Source organism: Squalius cephalus (genome assembly GCF_949319135.1).
Source record: "Squalius cephalus genome assembly, chromosome: 21".
Lineage (NCBI taxonomy): Eukaryota > Metazoa > Chordata > Actinopteri > Cypriniformes > Leuciscidae > Squalius > Squalius cephalus.
In genome coordinates this window covers 18,765,363-18,779,360 of record NC_137142.1, presented here as the reverse complement: position 1 = coordinate 18,779,360, position 13,998 = coordinate 18,765,363, and the positions used below count along the sequence as shown (strand labels likewise).

Genomic DNA, 13,998 nt, shown 5'->3' with positions numbered 1-13,998 from the left:
GGAAACGGTGGTCCCAGCTCTTTTCAGGTCATTGACCAGCTCCTCCCGTGTAGTTCTGGGCTGATTTCTCACCTTTCTTAGGATCATTGAGACCCCACAAGGTGAGATCTTGCAGGGGGCCCCAGTCCGAGGGAGATTGACAGTCATGTTTAGCTTCTTCCATTTTCTAATGATTGCTCCAACAGTGGACCTTTTTTCACCAAGCTGCTTGGCAATTTCCCCGTAGCCCTTTCCAGCCTTGTGGAGGTGTACAATTTTGTCTCTAGTGTCTTTGGACAGCTCTTTGGTCTTGGTCATGTTAGTAGTTGGATTCTTACTGATTGTATGGGGTGGACAGGTGTCTTTATGCAGCTAACGACCTCAAACAGGTGCATCTAATTTAGGATAATAAATGGAGTGGAGGTGGACATTTTAAAGGCAGACTAACAGGTCTTTGAGGGTCAGAATTCTAGCTGATAGACAGGTGTTCAAATACTTATTTGCAGCTGTATCATACAAATAAATAGTTAAAAAATCATATATTGTGATTTCTGGATTTTTTTTTAGATTATGTCTCTCACAGTGGACATGCACCTACGATGACAATTTCAGACCCCTCCATGATTTCCAAGTGGGAGAACTTGCAAAATAGCAGGGTGTTCAAATACTTATTTTCCTCACTGTAACATGGGACTCAAAGAAGGTACATGCAGGTAATACAGCAATATTCAGTCAGAGAGGCCAAGCATTAATCATTTATACCAAGGAAGAAAAACAAATCCCCTGTACTTTTACACAGAAAGAGACATAAAAGAGTGACAGGAAGAAGAAGAGCATAAAACGCAGTGAGTTCAAGTCTTCCCATAGAGATAAAATGGAGGGAAAGCAAAACAGCATTTTGACCGGAGCAGAAATCATTCCCAGCAGATGACAGACATGATAGATCAGTTCAGTTCCAAAGAGTCCAGGCAGATTTAAAAGAAAGAAAAGATTGTGACTTTTTGGACAAAGTCATCTAATGAGGTTCAGAGAGTGGAAGGAAAAGTTAGCAGCTTCATTCTCTCACCTCCAGCATGTCTCTCCCTATTGCTAGGTTTCTTCTTCTCACCACCATCCACTGGGCTTCTAGGTGTTTTTAATTTAGTGGACCCGGTTCTTTCTTTAACACAGGATCCATTTGTGTGAGGAGTCTGTGAGAGGTCACTTTCTGTAGAGGTCTCAGTAGACAGCACTGAACTATTGTCGTCGCCTGCAGTCTGAGGCTGAGGGTCCTTCTCTTGGCCAGATGCAGCCTGGGTCTGGATTTCAGTCCGACACAGAAAAGGATCTCTCTCCTGGGCCTGCCGTGCTGCAGCCTCTTTCTCTTCCGCCTCTTTCTTACGAATCCTCTTCAGCTCTTCGGCCTGGACTTTGTGAATTATGGTGTTGACATGCTCGGCGAGTTCTCCGCTCACTGTGTACGTGACGTCGCTCAGCGCATAAGCCAAGTCATCGACCTTCTCCGTCACCGATTCCAACATGGCAGACATGGAGGGGAGACTTAGCTGGAAGCTCTTAAAAAATGCCATGTTGCAGTTTTGATTTAATCGCTCAGTTTATGATTTCTCTGAAATGTCCAATTTTCCAGGCCAGTCTTAAATTTATCATCGATGGAACAGTCATTTCAAAATCCTCCATAAACAAAATATATTTACATCATAGACCACTTTAAATCTACAGTTAAAAACTATTTCAAATGGCGAAAAATATTGTAAACAAAAATTATCTGCACACCTGAAAAAAGAAAGAAAAATGAAAAACAAATCATTACATAACACATAATTTCCATATTTATAAAATCATGATTCATAAAACAACTAAATAACAGTACACAAAAGTCTCCCAGGAGGTAAGAAATCCCAGCATGCTCTGCCAAACAACTGCTACACAGGTGAAGTGAGTCAGAGATCATGAGATCAGAGATTATGACAGTCATTTATGCTTTTCCAAAATCCACCAGAAACCACACACAGACTGAACTAGGAATGAACCAATTTACCTCTGAACACAATCAGATGTGCGCATGTTACGATGTATAATTGTAATTATATATAATGATTGTAGTTTATGCAGCTGTAATGCATGCAGCAGATGGATCAGGGAACCACAGACACCAGGTTCAGAGTTTTCATGGACGTGTCCAGCATGTTTACTCTACTGGAGTCTGATCAATTTGGCAGAGAACATAAGTAGATGTTCCTCTGAGACAGAGGGCAAATAAGTTCTGTTCATATTTTTTTAGACAGAGAACACCATAAGGGAGGTCCTTTCTGGCAGGGTGTAAGGTTGACTGGCACAGCCAATCAGACACACAGCAAAGCAAAAAACTAAATGACTACAGATGACATTACAACCCGTCACAGTCAGTCAGTGAACATTCACACCTAAACAAAATTTAATAGTGAATATTTACTATTAAATATAAGTTGTATTTTGTGGTCTGCGTACACAGCGACATATAACACACATTATCCTCATTGTTCTCAACTGGTTTTCACACAGGACCCAAATTCATTGCACCAATGCTGGGAATGCTACTTTTGTCAAGCTACTCATAATTTAAAGTAGGTAAACTTCAGTCAAGATGCTATTTCAAAAAAGTAATAGCTAATTACAATTAAGCTACTATATACACACACACATACACTCACCTAAAGGATTCCTAGGAACACCTGTTCAATTTCTCATTAATGCAATTATCTAATCAACCAATCACATGGCAGTTGCTTCAATGCATTTAGGGGTGTGGTCCTGGTCAAGACAATCTCCTGAACTCCAAACTGAATGTCAGAATGGGAAAGAAAGGTGATTTAAGCAATTTTGAGCGTGGCATGGTTGTTGGTGCCAGACGGGCCGGTCTGAGTATTTCACAATCTGCTCAGTTACTGGGATTTTCACGCACAACCATTTCTAGGGTTTACAAAGAATGGTGTGAAAAGGGAAAAACATCAAGTATGCGGCAGTCCTGTGGGCGAAAATGCCTTGTTGATGCTAGAGGTCAGAGGAGAATGGGCCGACTGATTCAAGCTGATAGAAGAGCAACTTTGACTGAAATAACCACTCGTTACAACCGAGGTATGCAGCAAAGCATTTGTGAAGCCACAACACGCACAACCTTGAGGCGGATGGGCTACAAAAGCAGAAGACCCCACCGGGTACCACTCATCTCCACTACAAATAGGAAAAAGAGGCTACAATTTGCACAAGCTCACCAAAATTGGACAGTTGAAGACTGGAAAAATGTTGCCTGGTCTGATGAGTCTCGATTTCTGTTGAGACATTCAGATGGTAGAGTCAGAATTTGGCGTAAACAGAATGAGAACATGGATCCATCATGCCTTGTTACCACTGTGCAGGCTGGTGGTGGTGGTGTAATGGTGTGGGGGATGTTTTCTTGGCACACTTTAGGCCCCTTAGTGCCAATTGGGCATCGTTTAAATGCCACGGCCTACCTGAGCATTGTTTCTGACCATGTCCATCCCTTTATGACCACCATGTACCCATCCTCTGATGGCTACTTCCAGCAGGATAATGCACCATGTCACAAAGCTCAAATAATTTCAAATTGGTTTATTGAACATGACAATGAGTTCACTGTACTAAAATGGCCCCCACAGTCACCAGATCTCAACCCAATAGAGCATCTTTGGGATGTGGTGGAACGGGAGCTTCGTGCCCTGGATGTGCATCCCACAAATCTCCATCAACTGCAAGATGCTATCCTATCAATATGGGCCAACATTTCTAAAGAATGCTTTCAGCACCTTGTTGAATCAATGCCACGTAGAATTAAGGCAGTTCTGAAGGCAAAAGGGGGTCAAACACAGTATTAGTATGGTGTTCCTAATAATCCTTTAGGTGAGTGTATATATAGTGTATATATGTATATACAGTACTGTGCAAAAGTCTTAGGCATGTTAAGACCTTAGGCATGTTATATTTCAAATAAAGGCTGTTTTTTTAGCTTACTATCCAAAAAAAAAAAACATTGTTTATATTGTGTAAAAAAACACGAAATATTTTATTAGGTCTTTAAATGCAAAGCCTCCATGGAGAGAGCAGTTGCTAGCGTGGCAAGTTCAAACTAGACAGCCATTTAAGGGATACGGTACTGCAGTCATACCACTTATTACACAGCATTTTGCCACATAAATAATTATGGGGATAAGAGATATTGATTTGAGATGAAAACTGTTTTAAAATCATACATGTTTGTTATCTTATAATTAGGGATGCACAGATATAAAAATATTTGTAGATACCGATTACCGATAATTCTTTATATTTGAAAGCCGATAACCGATGTTGCACTTAACTGTATTGTCCTTTTTTGAAGTGATCATATTTAAAGCAATTAAAATCATCAACTTTAATTTGTCGGCCAAATTTTATTATTGCACAGATAACGATAACATAAAAAAAATTAAATCGATACCGATTTGGTGGCCGATATATCGTGCATCCCTACTTATAATCCAGCAGTGTACAAAACAATAGTCGCAAAAATGGCAGCAGTTGTGTTTGTATGAAACAAGAGAGAGTGAGTTCACGATACTGAATGGCGTAGTTAAATAACTGCAAAAAAAATATTGATTTGACTGAGTTTTAATATTTTATTAGCTAACCAAACGCAAAACATCCACAAAGAAAAACCCTTCCTAGCAAGCGTATAGCGCTGCTGACATCAGTAACCTGGATGAGCCTGTGTTATCTGTTCTCAGCGGTTATTATCGGGGATATGGATGGCGTGTTTGACCAATCAGAATCAAGTATTCTACAGAGCCGTGTAATAAATAATAAATATACCAACCCCAAGCTTTTAAATCTCTGCTTCTCATATGACCCTAACAAACATGCAACTGATTTTTGGATCACAACATGGCAGTGAACGAAGAACCACTGCACTACGCTACAACATGACAATTTCATGTTTAATACACATCCATGTTTATTGTGCTTCACCAGGTCAAATAAGTGCAAACATACATATCTAGTAAATGACATTCTGATTATGCCACTGATTCTGATGCTGAGTAGAGTTATGTAAAGCCCTGTGTGTGGGCAGCACAGTGATGCCATGGATCCAGAACCTGTCTGTAGGATGTGTGTGTGGGCATTAAGTGCCCCTGTCAACAGTATAAGTGCGTAGGAGTGATTGAGTGCTTCATGTTTTAAACAAAAGGTAGTTGTGTGTATGGTTCATTGAGTTTATTCAAGCCAGTTTTATTGTGTGAGTGTGTGTGTGTGTGTGCATGTATACTGACAATGTGGACATTTGATCCTGAGTGTGTTTGGATTTCTGCCCAGATTTTCTCTCAGGGCTGTTACATGATCCCTTCATTTTCACACACACCCACACACATATACTATTGATCTAATAATTGGCCAGTGGCATCTGTCCTCTCCGATCAATATCCTGCGCTGAAGATCACAAGCCAAACCAGTTCAGTACGTCACCGTGTCTGACAGACAAACAGGAAGGAGTTTACGGCCTATCCCAGAATTTCAAACCACCAAATCGTGTCTAACAAACATCTCCAAGGTCTAAGTGTTGCTAATTAAGCGCTGTTAGTAATTCTCAGACACTAATCTGGAGTTTAGCAGATAATTACCTCTCAGGAGATTGTCACGCAGTGTTTGGGAATTTGGACTCATGTTATCCTGGACCTCTCAGCTTCAAAAACTTCACAATTTGGTCTCAGCCATTACATAATGTTATGAAGTTATTTTAATGTAAAGGAAAGAAATAAATCATCTTTTTTTTAAATGAATGACCGCTACTGTGATAAAAATACCAGTGTGAAGAGTTCAACACACACTCAAGCACTTACAGCTATGATGATGATCCATACTGTACTGTACATCCGGCATTTCTGTTTCTCTTCATTTTAACTAACCCTCAACCAGTTCACCCTGGGGAAAAAAAAAAATCTATATTCCCCTTTGAACTATTAATATCAGTGGTTAAAAAAAAAAAAACTTCCTATATAGTTGCCCTTAAAAGTATTGTGGACACTTCTGTCATTGCATTAGATTCAAAACACCAAACCAAATGAAAACTAATTTTTAATAGATGAAGTCAGTTCCCCTAAAGTTCACACTTTTTTCCTATATACTACAGTTCAAAAGTTTGGGGTCTGTCAGAAAAATACAGTAAAAACAGTAATATTGTAAAATATTATTAAAAATACCTTTTCAGCATCATTACTCCAGTCTTCAGTGTCACATGATCCTTTAGAAATCATTATAATATGCTGATTTGCTGCTCAAGAAACATCTCTTATTATCATCAATGTTGAAATCAGTCTTGTGCAGCTTCATATTTTTGTGGAAACCGTGATACTTTTTTCAGGATTCTTTGGTAAATAGAAAGTTCAAAAGAACAGCATTTATTTGAAATAGAAATCTTACTGACCCAAACATTTTGAATGGTAGTGTATATAATTCATTATTTATTATAAATTGGCTTAAGTGTCCAAATCCAGGGGTCTCTGTATGTCACACACACACACACACACACACACACACACACACACACACACACACACACACACACACACACACACACACACACACACACACACACAAACCTGCTGCTTCTGTGCTCTTCCTGTACTGGTCAAGGCTGGGCAGTTGGTTGGCACTCTCAAGGGACAGTTTGTTATTGAGGTAAAGAAAGAGTACAATCACAAGGAAGATGAACACCCCAATGCCGGACAGGAACCCCAAAGCCTCAGGAGACACTGTAGAGAGAAAGAGAAATTGATTTACTATTACAATAAGGGACATTGAAAATGAGACCGAGAGAGAGAGAAAGAGATGATAGAATATTTATTAAAATATATAGAAAGAATTTCCATGACCTTTCCAGTTGGTTGGGGTAAAAGTATCAGCATTTAAATTCTGATACAATTCAAATTTGGTTTCTATTATATTTTTTTCTTTCCTTGACTATTCCAGCTATTCCAGGCCTGGAAAACCAAATTTAAAATCCAGGTTTACCGTGACAGTGAGAACTTTTATAAATATTTTTCAGCACTTTTGAAGCAGGTTTCTGCTCTAGGATGAATCAACCGTTAAATCAATCACTTATCAGTCCAAGAGAAAGACATTAGTCCAGCCATTACTCTGAGACCAGAAAGAGACCAGCAGTGCAGAAACAGACCAATTAGAAATGTTCACAATGATTGAAAAGGGTTTGACCTAACCACCTTCCTTTATTAATTAAAAACACCAACCACGAAAAAAGATATAATGTAACTGCTCTGTGTAGCCACATATTCCAGGATGACAGAGGGAAATGACCCGATTCCAGACGGTTGGTTACTCACTTCGAGAAGAAATAAACTTACCAGCGATGGTTTCTGCACTGAACTGTATCACAGCTTTGTGTGAGTGGATTTGACTCTAAAGCTCCACACACACACACATTCTGCAAGAGTAGGTGTGAATTATTCACACAAATTATGCTATGTGATTCTGTCCCATCATCCTCTCTGTCCCTCAGGATGGCAGTTCTAGTGCTGCTGTCTGACAGGAACAGAGTGAAATATTAAAAGGAGAAATCCTTCCATGTTGGACCACTTTAATTCATGTTTTAAACTATTAAATCACTTTATTACAGCTATCTAGAATATGTGGTTCTGACTGGTCAATCACAAGACTGAGCGATCTTGTATCACTTTCCAATTCAGAATGAAATTATTTTATCTCTGGGCTGCTGGCTAAAAGATAATAAAAATGTTACCATGAGCTACAAATATACCATAGAAAATCTTATTATGGCTGTAACGTCAGCGACAACTGTAACATTACTAATAAAAAATGACTAATAAATTATGCTACAGATTTATTGATGATAAGATTTAAATTTGTAAATGCGTCCGAGGTCCAATCAGGATAAGACGAGGTCAAAAGTAATTAACAACACTGTTAATGCAGAATGGAGAGAATCCATTATGTTCCATTCCAGAGTGTGGAAAAAAAGAAATAAAAAGCAATGTAATGATCTTTGTTACATAACAGCAGCACTTAACCATGGCAACAGAGCTGCTGCTGTCACTGATCCTGTTTAGCCAGTTAACCGCTAACTGCATGATCTAGCACTGACACCAGCTATAGCTGCTGCTGTTTTTAGCACGCGGGAGGACGTCACACAGGATCAACAGATCAATGGCCGAATGCAAATGACAACACTTTTCTTTCACGGTGTACACTGTGAAGAGTTAGACTGAACAATGAATTATTTCTGAACTACCATAATTAGCTAATTTTTAGCAAGAAGAAAAAACCCTCAAACTTTAAAAAGAATACCTGTTAGGTATAGTGAATCTGGTCTCTGTTGTTTGTTTAGCCTAGTCATGCACACAACACGTGCATACGACGGTAATGTGGTGGGCTGATGGAAATTTGAAATCTAATTTTCCTTGATATTTGCCACAGTGCTTCCTGACAACAGAGACATTAACGTCCCTATTGCTTCTAAACGATTACAAACTGCGGTAAGACATCAATAGCATAAGAAAGCACTAACAACATGAGACATTTTTATACAGCACTCGTAGATAACTCACAGATTTACAACTTGAATACAGTATGCAACAAATAAATAATTACAAGATGTTCTAAAACATAGGCTAAAAATAACTGCAACAAAAGTTTCAAAAGATTCTGGTCAAACAAGCACTTATAAAACAGCTCTCCCTCCATCTGCTATTTTTAGTGATGCTAATTGATTTACAGCCTGTGTGTTTCCTGATCAATGCAATGAAAACATTTCCCTGATAACCCATTTGCTGCTTCTCTCCCCTCATGTTTCCCCCTTCCCTTCTGTCATTTGTGTCCTGTCATGTTCTATTGAAATATATTTAACTCGCAGTGAGGTGCATTTAGCCACCTTACAGAGGGAGAACAAAAACCCATCAGTCACAAGACCTCCTGAAAGTCTTGCAGTCAGATGGCAATTTAGTCAACGAGGTCTGAGTGACAGACATCAATAACAGGACAAAATAATCCACTGTACTGAGAGTTTTTACTGTCAGTCTCCGCACACTATTAGAGCGAAGCTGACGAGATAAACCGGCAGTTTTCGGTTTGGCTTTCCAAACCCGCAAAGTTTTAAAGGAGTAGTTCACCCAAAAAAACAAACAAAAACAAAAAAACCTGACACAAAAGACCTGGAGACTTTATTGTTTTGAATATGTCTGAATCAAAAGTTTGAATAAGTAGTAAATACATGCAAATAATATACAGCACACTACAGTTCAAATGTCACTTTTCAAAGTCGCTTATGCTCACCAAGGCTGCATTTATTTAATTAAAAAATACAGTAAAAACAGTTATGTTTTTTATTTATTTATTATTTTAATATATTTTAAAATGTAATTTATTGATGTGATTGCAAAGCTGAATTTTCAGCAGCCATTATTCCAGTCTTTACAATCAAATCAGCATATTAAATAAATTTGAATATACTTGTATATTTGTTGACATTATACATTTATTTACTGACACTGATCATTTTAATGAATCCTTGCTGAATACATGTGTTGCTTTCTCTTAGAAAAAACATAAATGGAAAAAAGAAAGAAAAACAGACAACAGACAGACAGAAAGACAGGAAGACAGACAGATTACAGAAAGAAAGAAAGACAGACAGAAAGACAGACAGACAGACAGACAGACAGACAGAAAGAGAAAAAAGACAGAAAGACAGACAGACGACAGACAGAAAGAAAGACAGGAAGACAGACAGACGACAGACAGACAGATGACAGAAAGAAAGACAGACAGACAGACAAACAGAAAGACAAACGACAGACAGAGAGAAAGAAAGAAAGAAAGAAAGAAAGAAAGAAAGAAAGAAAGAAAGAAAGAAAGAAAGAAAGAAAGAAAGAAAGAAAGACAGACAACAGATAGACAGAAAGACAGGAAGGAAGAAAGAAAGACAGACAGACAGACAGAACGAAAGACAGACGACAGACAGACAGAACTAAAAAAGAAATAAAGACAGACAGACAGACGACAGACAGGCAGACAGATTACAGAAAGAAAGAAAGACAGACAGACAGACAGACAGACAGACAGACAGACAGACAGACAGACAGACAGACAGACAGACAGAAAGAGAAAAAAGACAGAAAGACAGACAGACAGACAGACAGACAGACGACAGACAGAAAGAAAGACAGGAAGACAGACAGACAGACGACAGAAAGAAAGACAGACAGACAAACAGAAAGACAAACGACAGACAGAGAGAAAGACAGGAAGGAAGACATACAGAAAGAAAGAAAGAAAGAAAGAAAGACAGGCAGAAAAACAGACAGATGAAAGAAAGAAAGAAAGAAAGAAAGGCAGAAAAACGGACAGAAAGAAAGAAAGAAAGAAAGAAAGACAGACAGACAGACAGAAAGAGAAAAAAGACAGAAAGACAGACAGATGACAGACAGAAAGAAAGACAGGAAGACAGACGACAGACAGACAGATGACAGAAAGAAAGACAGAAAGACAGAGACGAAAAAAGACAGATAGACAAACAGAAAGACAGACAGACAAACAGAAAGACAAACGACAGACAGAGAGAAAGACAGGAAGGAAGACAGACAGAAAGGAAGACAGACAGACAGAAAGAAAGAAAGAAAGAAAGGCAGAAAAACAGACAGACAGATGAAAGAAAGAAAGAAAGAAAGAAAGAAAGAAAGAAAGAAAGAAAGAAAGAAAGAAAGAAAGAAAGAAAGAAAGAAAGAAAGAAAGAAAGAAAGAAAGAAGCCCTCGAGTTGACGGTAAGACTCTGCACACCTGCTGCACGATGCAGAACTGCATCTCTGATTTAAATCCAGGTCATCAGACAGAATCACCTGAGCCTGACAGAATCTGGGCCAATGAGAGGAAGCCGGAGAAACGCACAGCTGGACAGAGCAGGTGCATCCAAGCCTTTCAAACCGAAGGAGGAGAGAACCTGAAACTACACTAAATCTAACCCTTCAAATATCCACAGTGTCCACATCTACCAAAAATAAATCCACCTCACATAAATGTGTTCAACATACTTACTAGTTTCTTCTTTAATACCTGAGATAGTTAGTCTGAGCACTGATTCAAATAATCCTTTTATGGTCAATTATTATCATGCTATTACAGTTAGAAATTGCCTTCTGCTTCTCTGATACTGTTGGCTGGTTCTGTTGTCATAGAAACAGGTAAAAGCATGTCAGGATGCTCAGCCACCCCTGAATTACAAAATACTACAGACACAAAAACGCTCACAAAAAAAACATTGCATGCTGTTGTAAACTCCCACATAACAAAAGACCTTGCTCTCAAAGGCCCACGCACACGCCCTCAGTCATAACACACTCTCACACACACTAACAAAGACATACACCAGCGCTGTGTACGCACACTCAATGCCTTCTGAAAACACAAACGCACACGTCTGCAAAATGATGCTGAAAACACACACATAATGTCTAGTCATACTTGATTAGAGAGGGAGAAAGCAGCACCTCCACTAGCTGATTTTATAAGCCTCATAAACAGCTCTTCTTCTGAAGCACATTAAAATATCATCAGTGTCATTATACAGGATTTAGTCTGTTTAATCTTAAAGTGTTTTCATTATAAAACAGAACCAGTGTCAGTAATGAAACATTACACAGCTTCTGCAGTGCTGCTCCACGTGTTCTTTCATCCCATTACTTCCATCTCTCTCCTCTCAGACTACAAGCCACTCATCATTTAAAGTTGTTAAAGTACAGTTTACGATAAACTCCTGTACATTAACTATATAAAAACAGTTTGAGGTGATATAATATTCTTTTTAAAAACTTTAAAAATATTAAATCACTACAAAACAGACCAAATGGGAACAAATGAACTGGTGAATTGTTAATTGAACCAGTTCATTTAAATGTACTGATTCACTAAAATGAATCAGACTTCCTAAAGCTTCATATCAGAGATGGAGGACATTTTTGATTATCATTGAAGTTCACTCGGTTGTAAAGCTGTGGAAAACAATGCAGTATAGCACTTTGTTATGCTAAACTGCTTCTTGCTGGGAAAAAAAAGCATGTTACTGGAAAAAACTAAAACATCTAAACTACTCTCTTATCGCTGAAATTTGTAGCTTCTTGTAGCATCCCAAATTTAGTTAGTTACTCCCCGAAACTCGCAGGAAATTGGCATTAGCCCTAGCAAGAATATCCTGTCAACAAATACCTATGAGTTTGACTGACAGTAGACAGATGTTTCCTGAGGAGTGTACAAACTAACACACACTATACACACACATCATGATCACAATTCGACGGTTAAATGTTCCTGAAAAAAAGAGTCATACTTGTCCTGTCCACAGAATTTCATCTAGTGGTACTGCGCCCCCCCAAAAAAAACTTACTGAAAGCTAATTTTTTGAGATGCCAACCTCAAATTTGGAACACAACTAGATTTATGGCTTTGATTTTCTCACAGTTTTAGAAAATATACAGTATATTTCATATAAAATTTATAAAATAGCATTTTTGTGCATTTTTCATAATAATAAACTTAAACTTCTATAACTTTTATTTTCAATTCAGCAATAATCTGCCAAGTTTCTTCTTTAACACTAGAACTGCCATGGCGGTCATTTTGACCGTTTTGAATTTTATATCTGCAATAACTTTGTTGAAAAAATAAATAAAATCCTGCTGGTACCTGACTTTTCCTAAAAGTGTCTGTATTTTCATTTAAAATGTTTTTCATATAAATTACACATAAGGCAAAAAAACAAATTAACATATTTACCTATTTCGGCCATAGACGGTCAGATTGACCGCACTGAATTTCGCGGTATCATTATACATATACCAATATACACAACAATAAAATGTGGTAAAAAAATACACAAAACATATTCCACAACAAATCATTTAAATGTAATGATATTCAGAACAGAACAAGAATGAAATAATAACTATAAACAAGCCAAAATGAAATAGGCTACTTTCAATCGAAAGTGAAAGTAAGCGGCGTTGGGCTCACGTAACTCTCTAATTAGAATCAAAATGTTTCAACATTTGCGATATATTTGAATGGTAAACTATGCTTTATTACAGGCTTTGTACTTCACTCACGTTCCAATATCGACGGAAAAAATCATTCTCTTCACATCATCCTCTGCGCAAAAATGCTACGAATTGTACTAGCCTACTGACTATAAACAGAGCAGTGAAAGTTTTATATGTTAGGTTGACTATTTTATTATTATATTTTATTATGGCTATAATGAACAGGCTGCGATGTCAAGATTGCAATGCTGGAATATGGTGTGTGTGTGTGTGTGTGTGTGTAAGGCGCGGGCGCGATCGAACAGTGTAAACATGAAAACATGGGCTACTCCGTCATTTTGTTCAGGACATCTACGGATATTATTATTTATATATGTATAATTAAACTTGTTTAAATGTACAGTTTGGTGTTGTTTTGTTTTTAAAAGATATCCTAATACAATAAATGCATTAATCTCTCAATTGGGTATTTATCATTAAAGATATAGAGTTTGGAATCTAGCGGTCAAGATGACCGCTTGCGGCAGTTCTAGTAGTTATGGAATTCTGGCACTTCTAGTGTTAAAAAGAGACCGCACTTAAGTATGTGCTCCAAAGCATTCAATATTTACAACGGTTTCAATTGGATTGAACTATTCCATAAATATAATTTAGTACCATAAAATCAGCACCAGAAGGTTGAGCATGGTCAGTGCCTCAGAGTGATGCATATTAAGCCCTGCGGTTGGTCACTGTTAAGAAGAGTCATATCTAAATAGGGTCATCAGTAGGTTGGCAGAGCTGATTGGTTCAGCCTCTGGAACAGCTCTGCAGGGACCCAGCGCTCATCCGGTCCACCTGGAACATGAGACTATTACTCTGGGACCGCAGATCCTCACTAATGACGTTAAATCTGCAGAGAATGAGCTCTCTCTAAACACGCCAGCCA

The 13,998-nt window shown here is 38.1% G+C and overlaps 1 protein-coding gene across 3 annotated transcripts in view; it reads right to left on the bottom strand.

Moving 5' to 3' along the window:
* syt14a (synaptotagmin XIVa) overlaps positions 1–13,998 on the bottom strand; it is a 48,032-nt gene that overhangs the window by 19,291 nt on the left and 14,743 nt on the right. For all 3 annotated transcript variants that reach the window (XM_079856071.1, XM_079856070.1, XM_079856072.1), the window contains exon 3: positions 6,609–6,761. In XM_079856071.1, the coding sequence (XP_079712197.1) occupies positions 6,609–6,761 (153 nt within the window). The remainder of the gene's footprint in view (positions 1–6,608; positions 6,762–13,998) is intronic.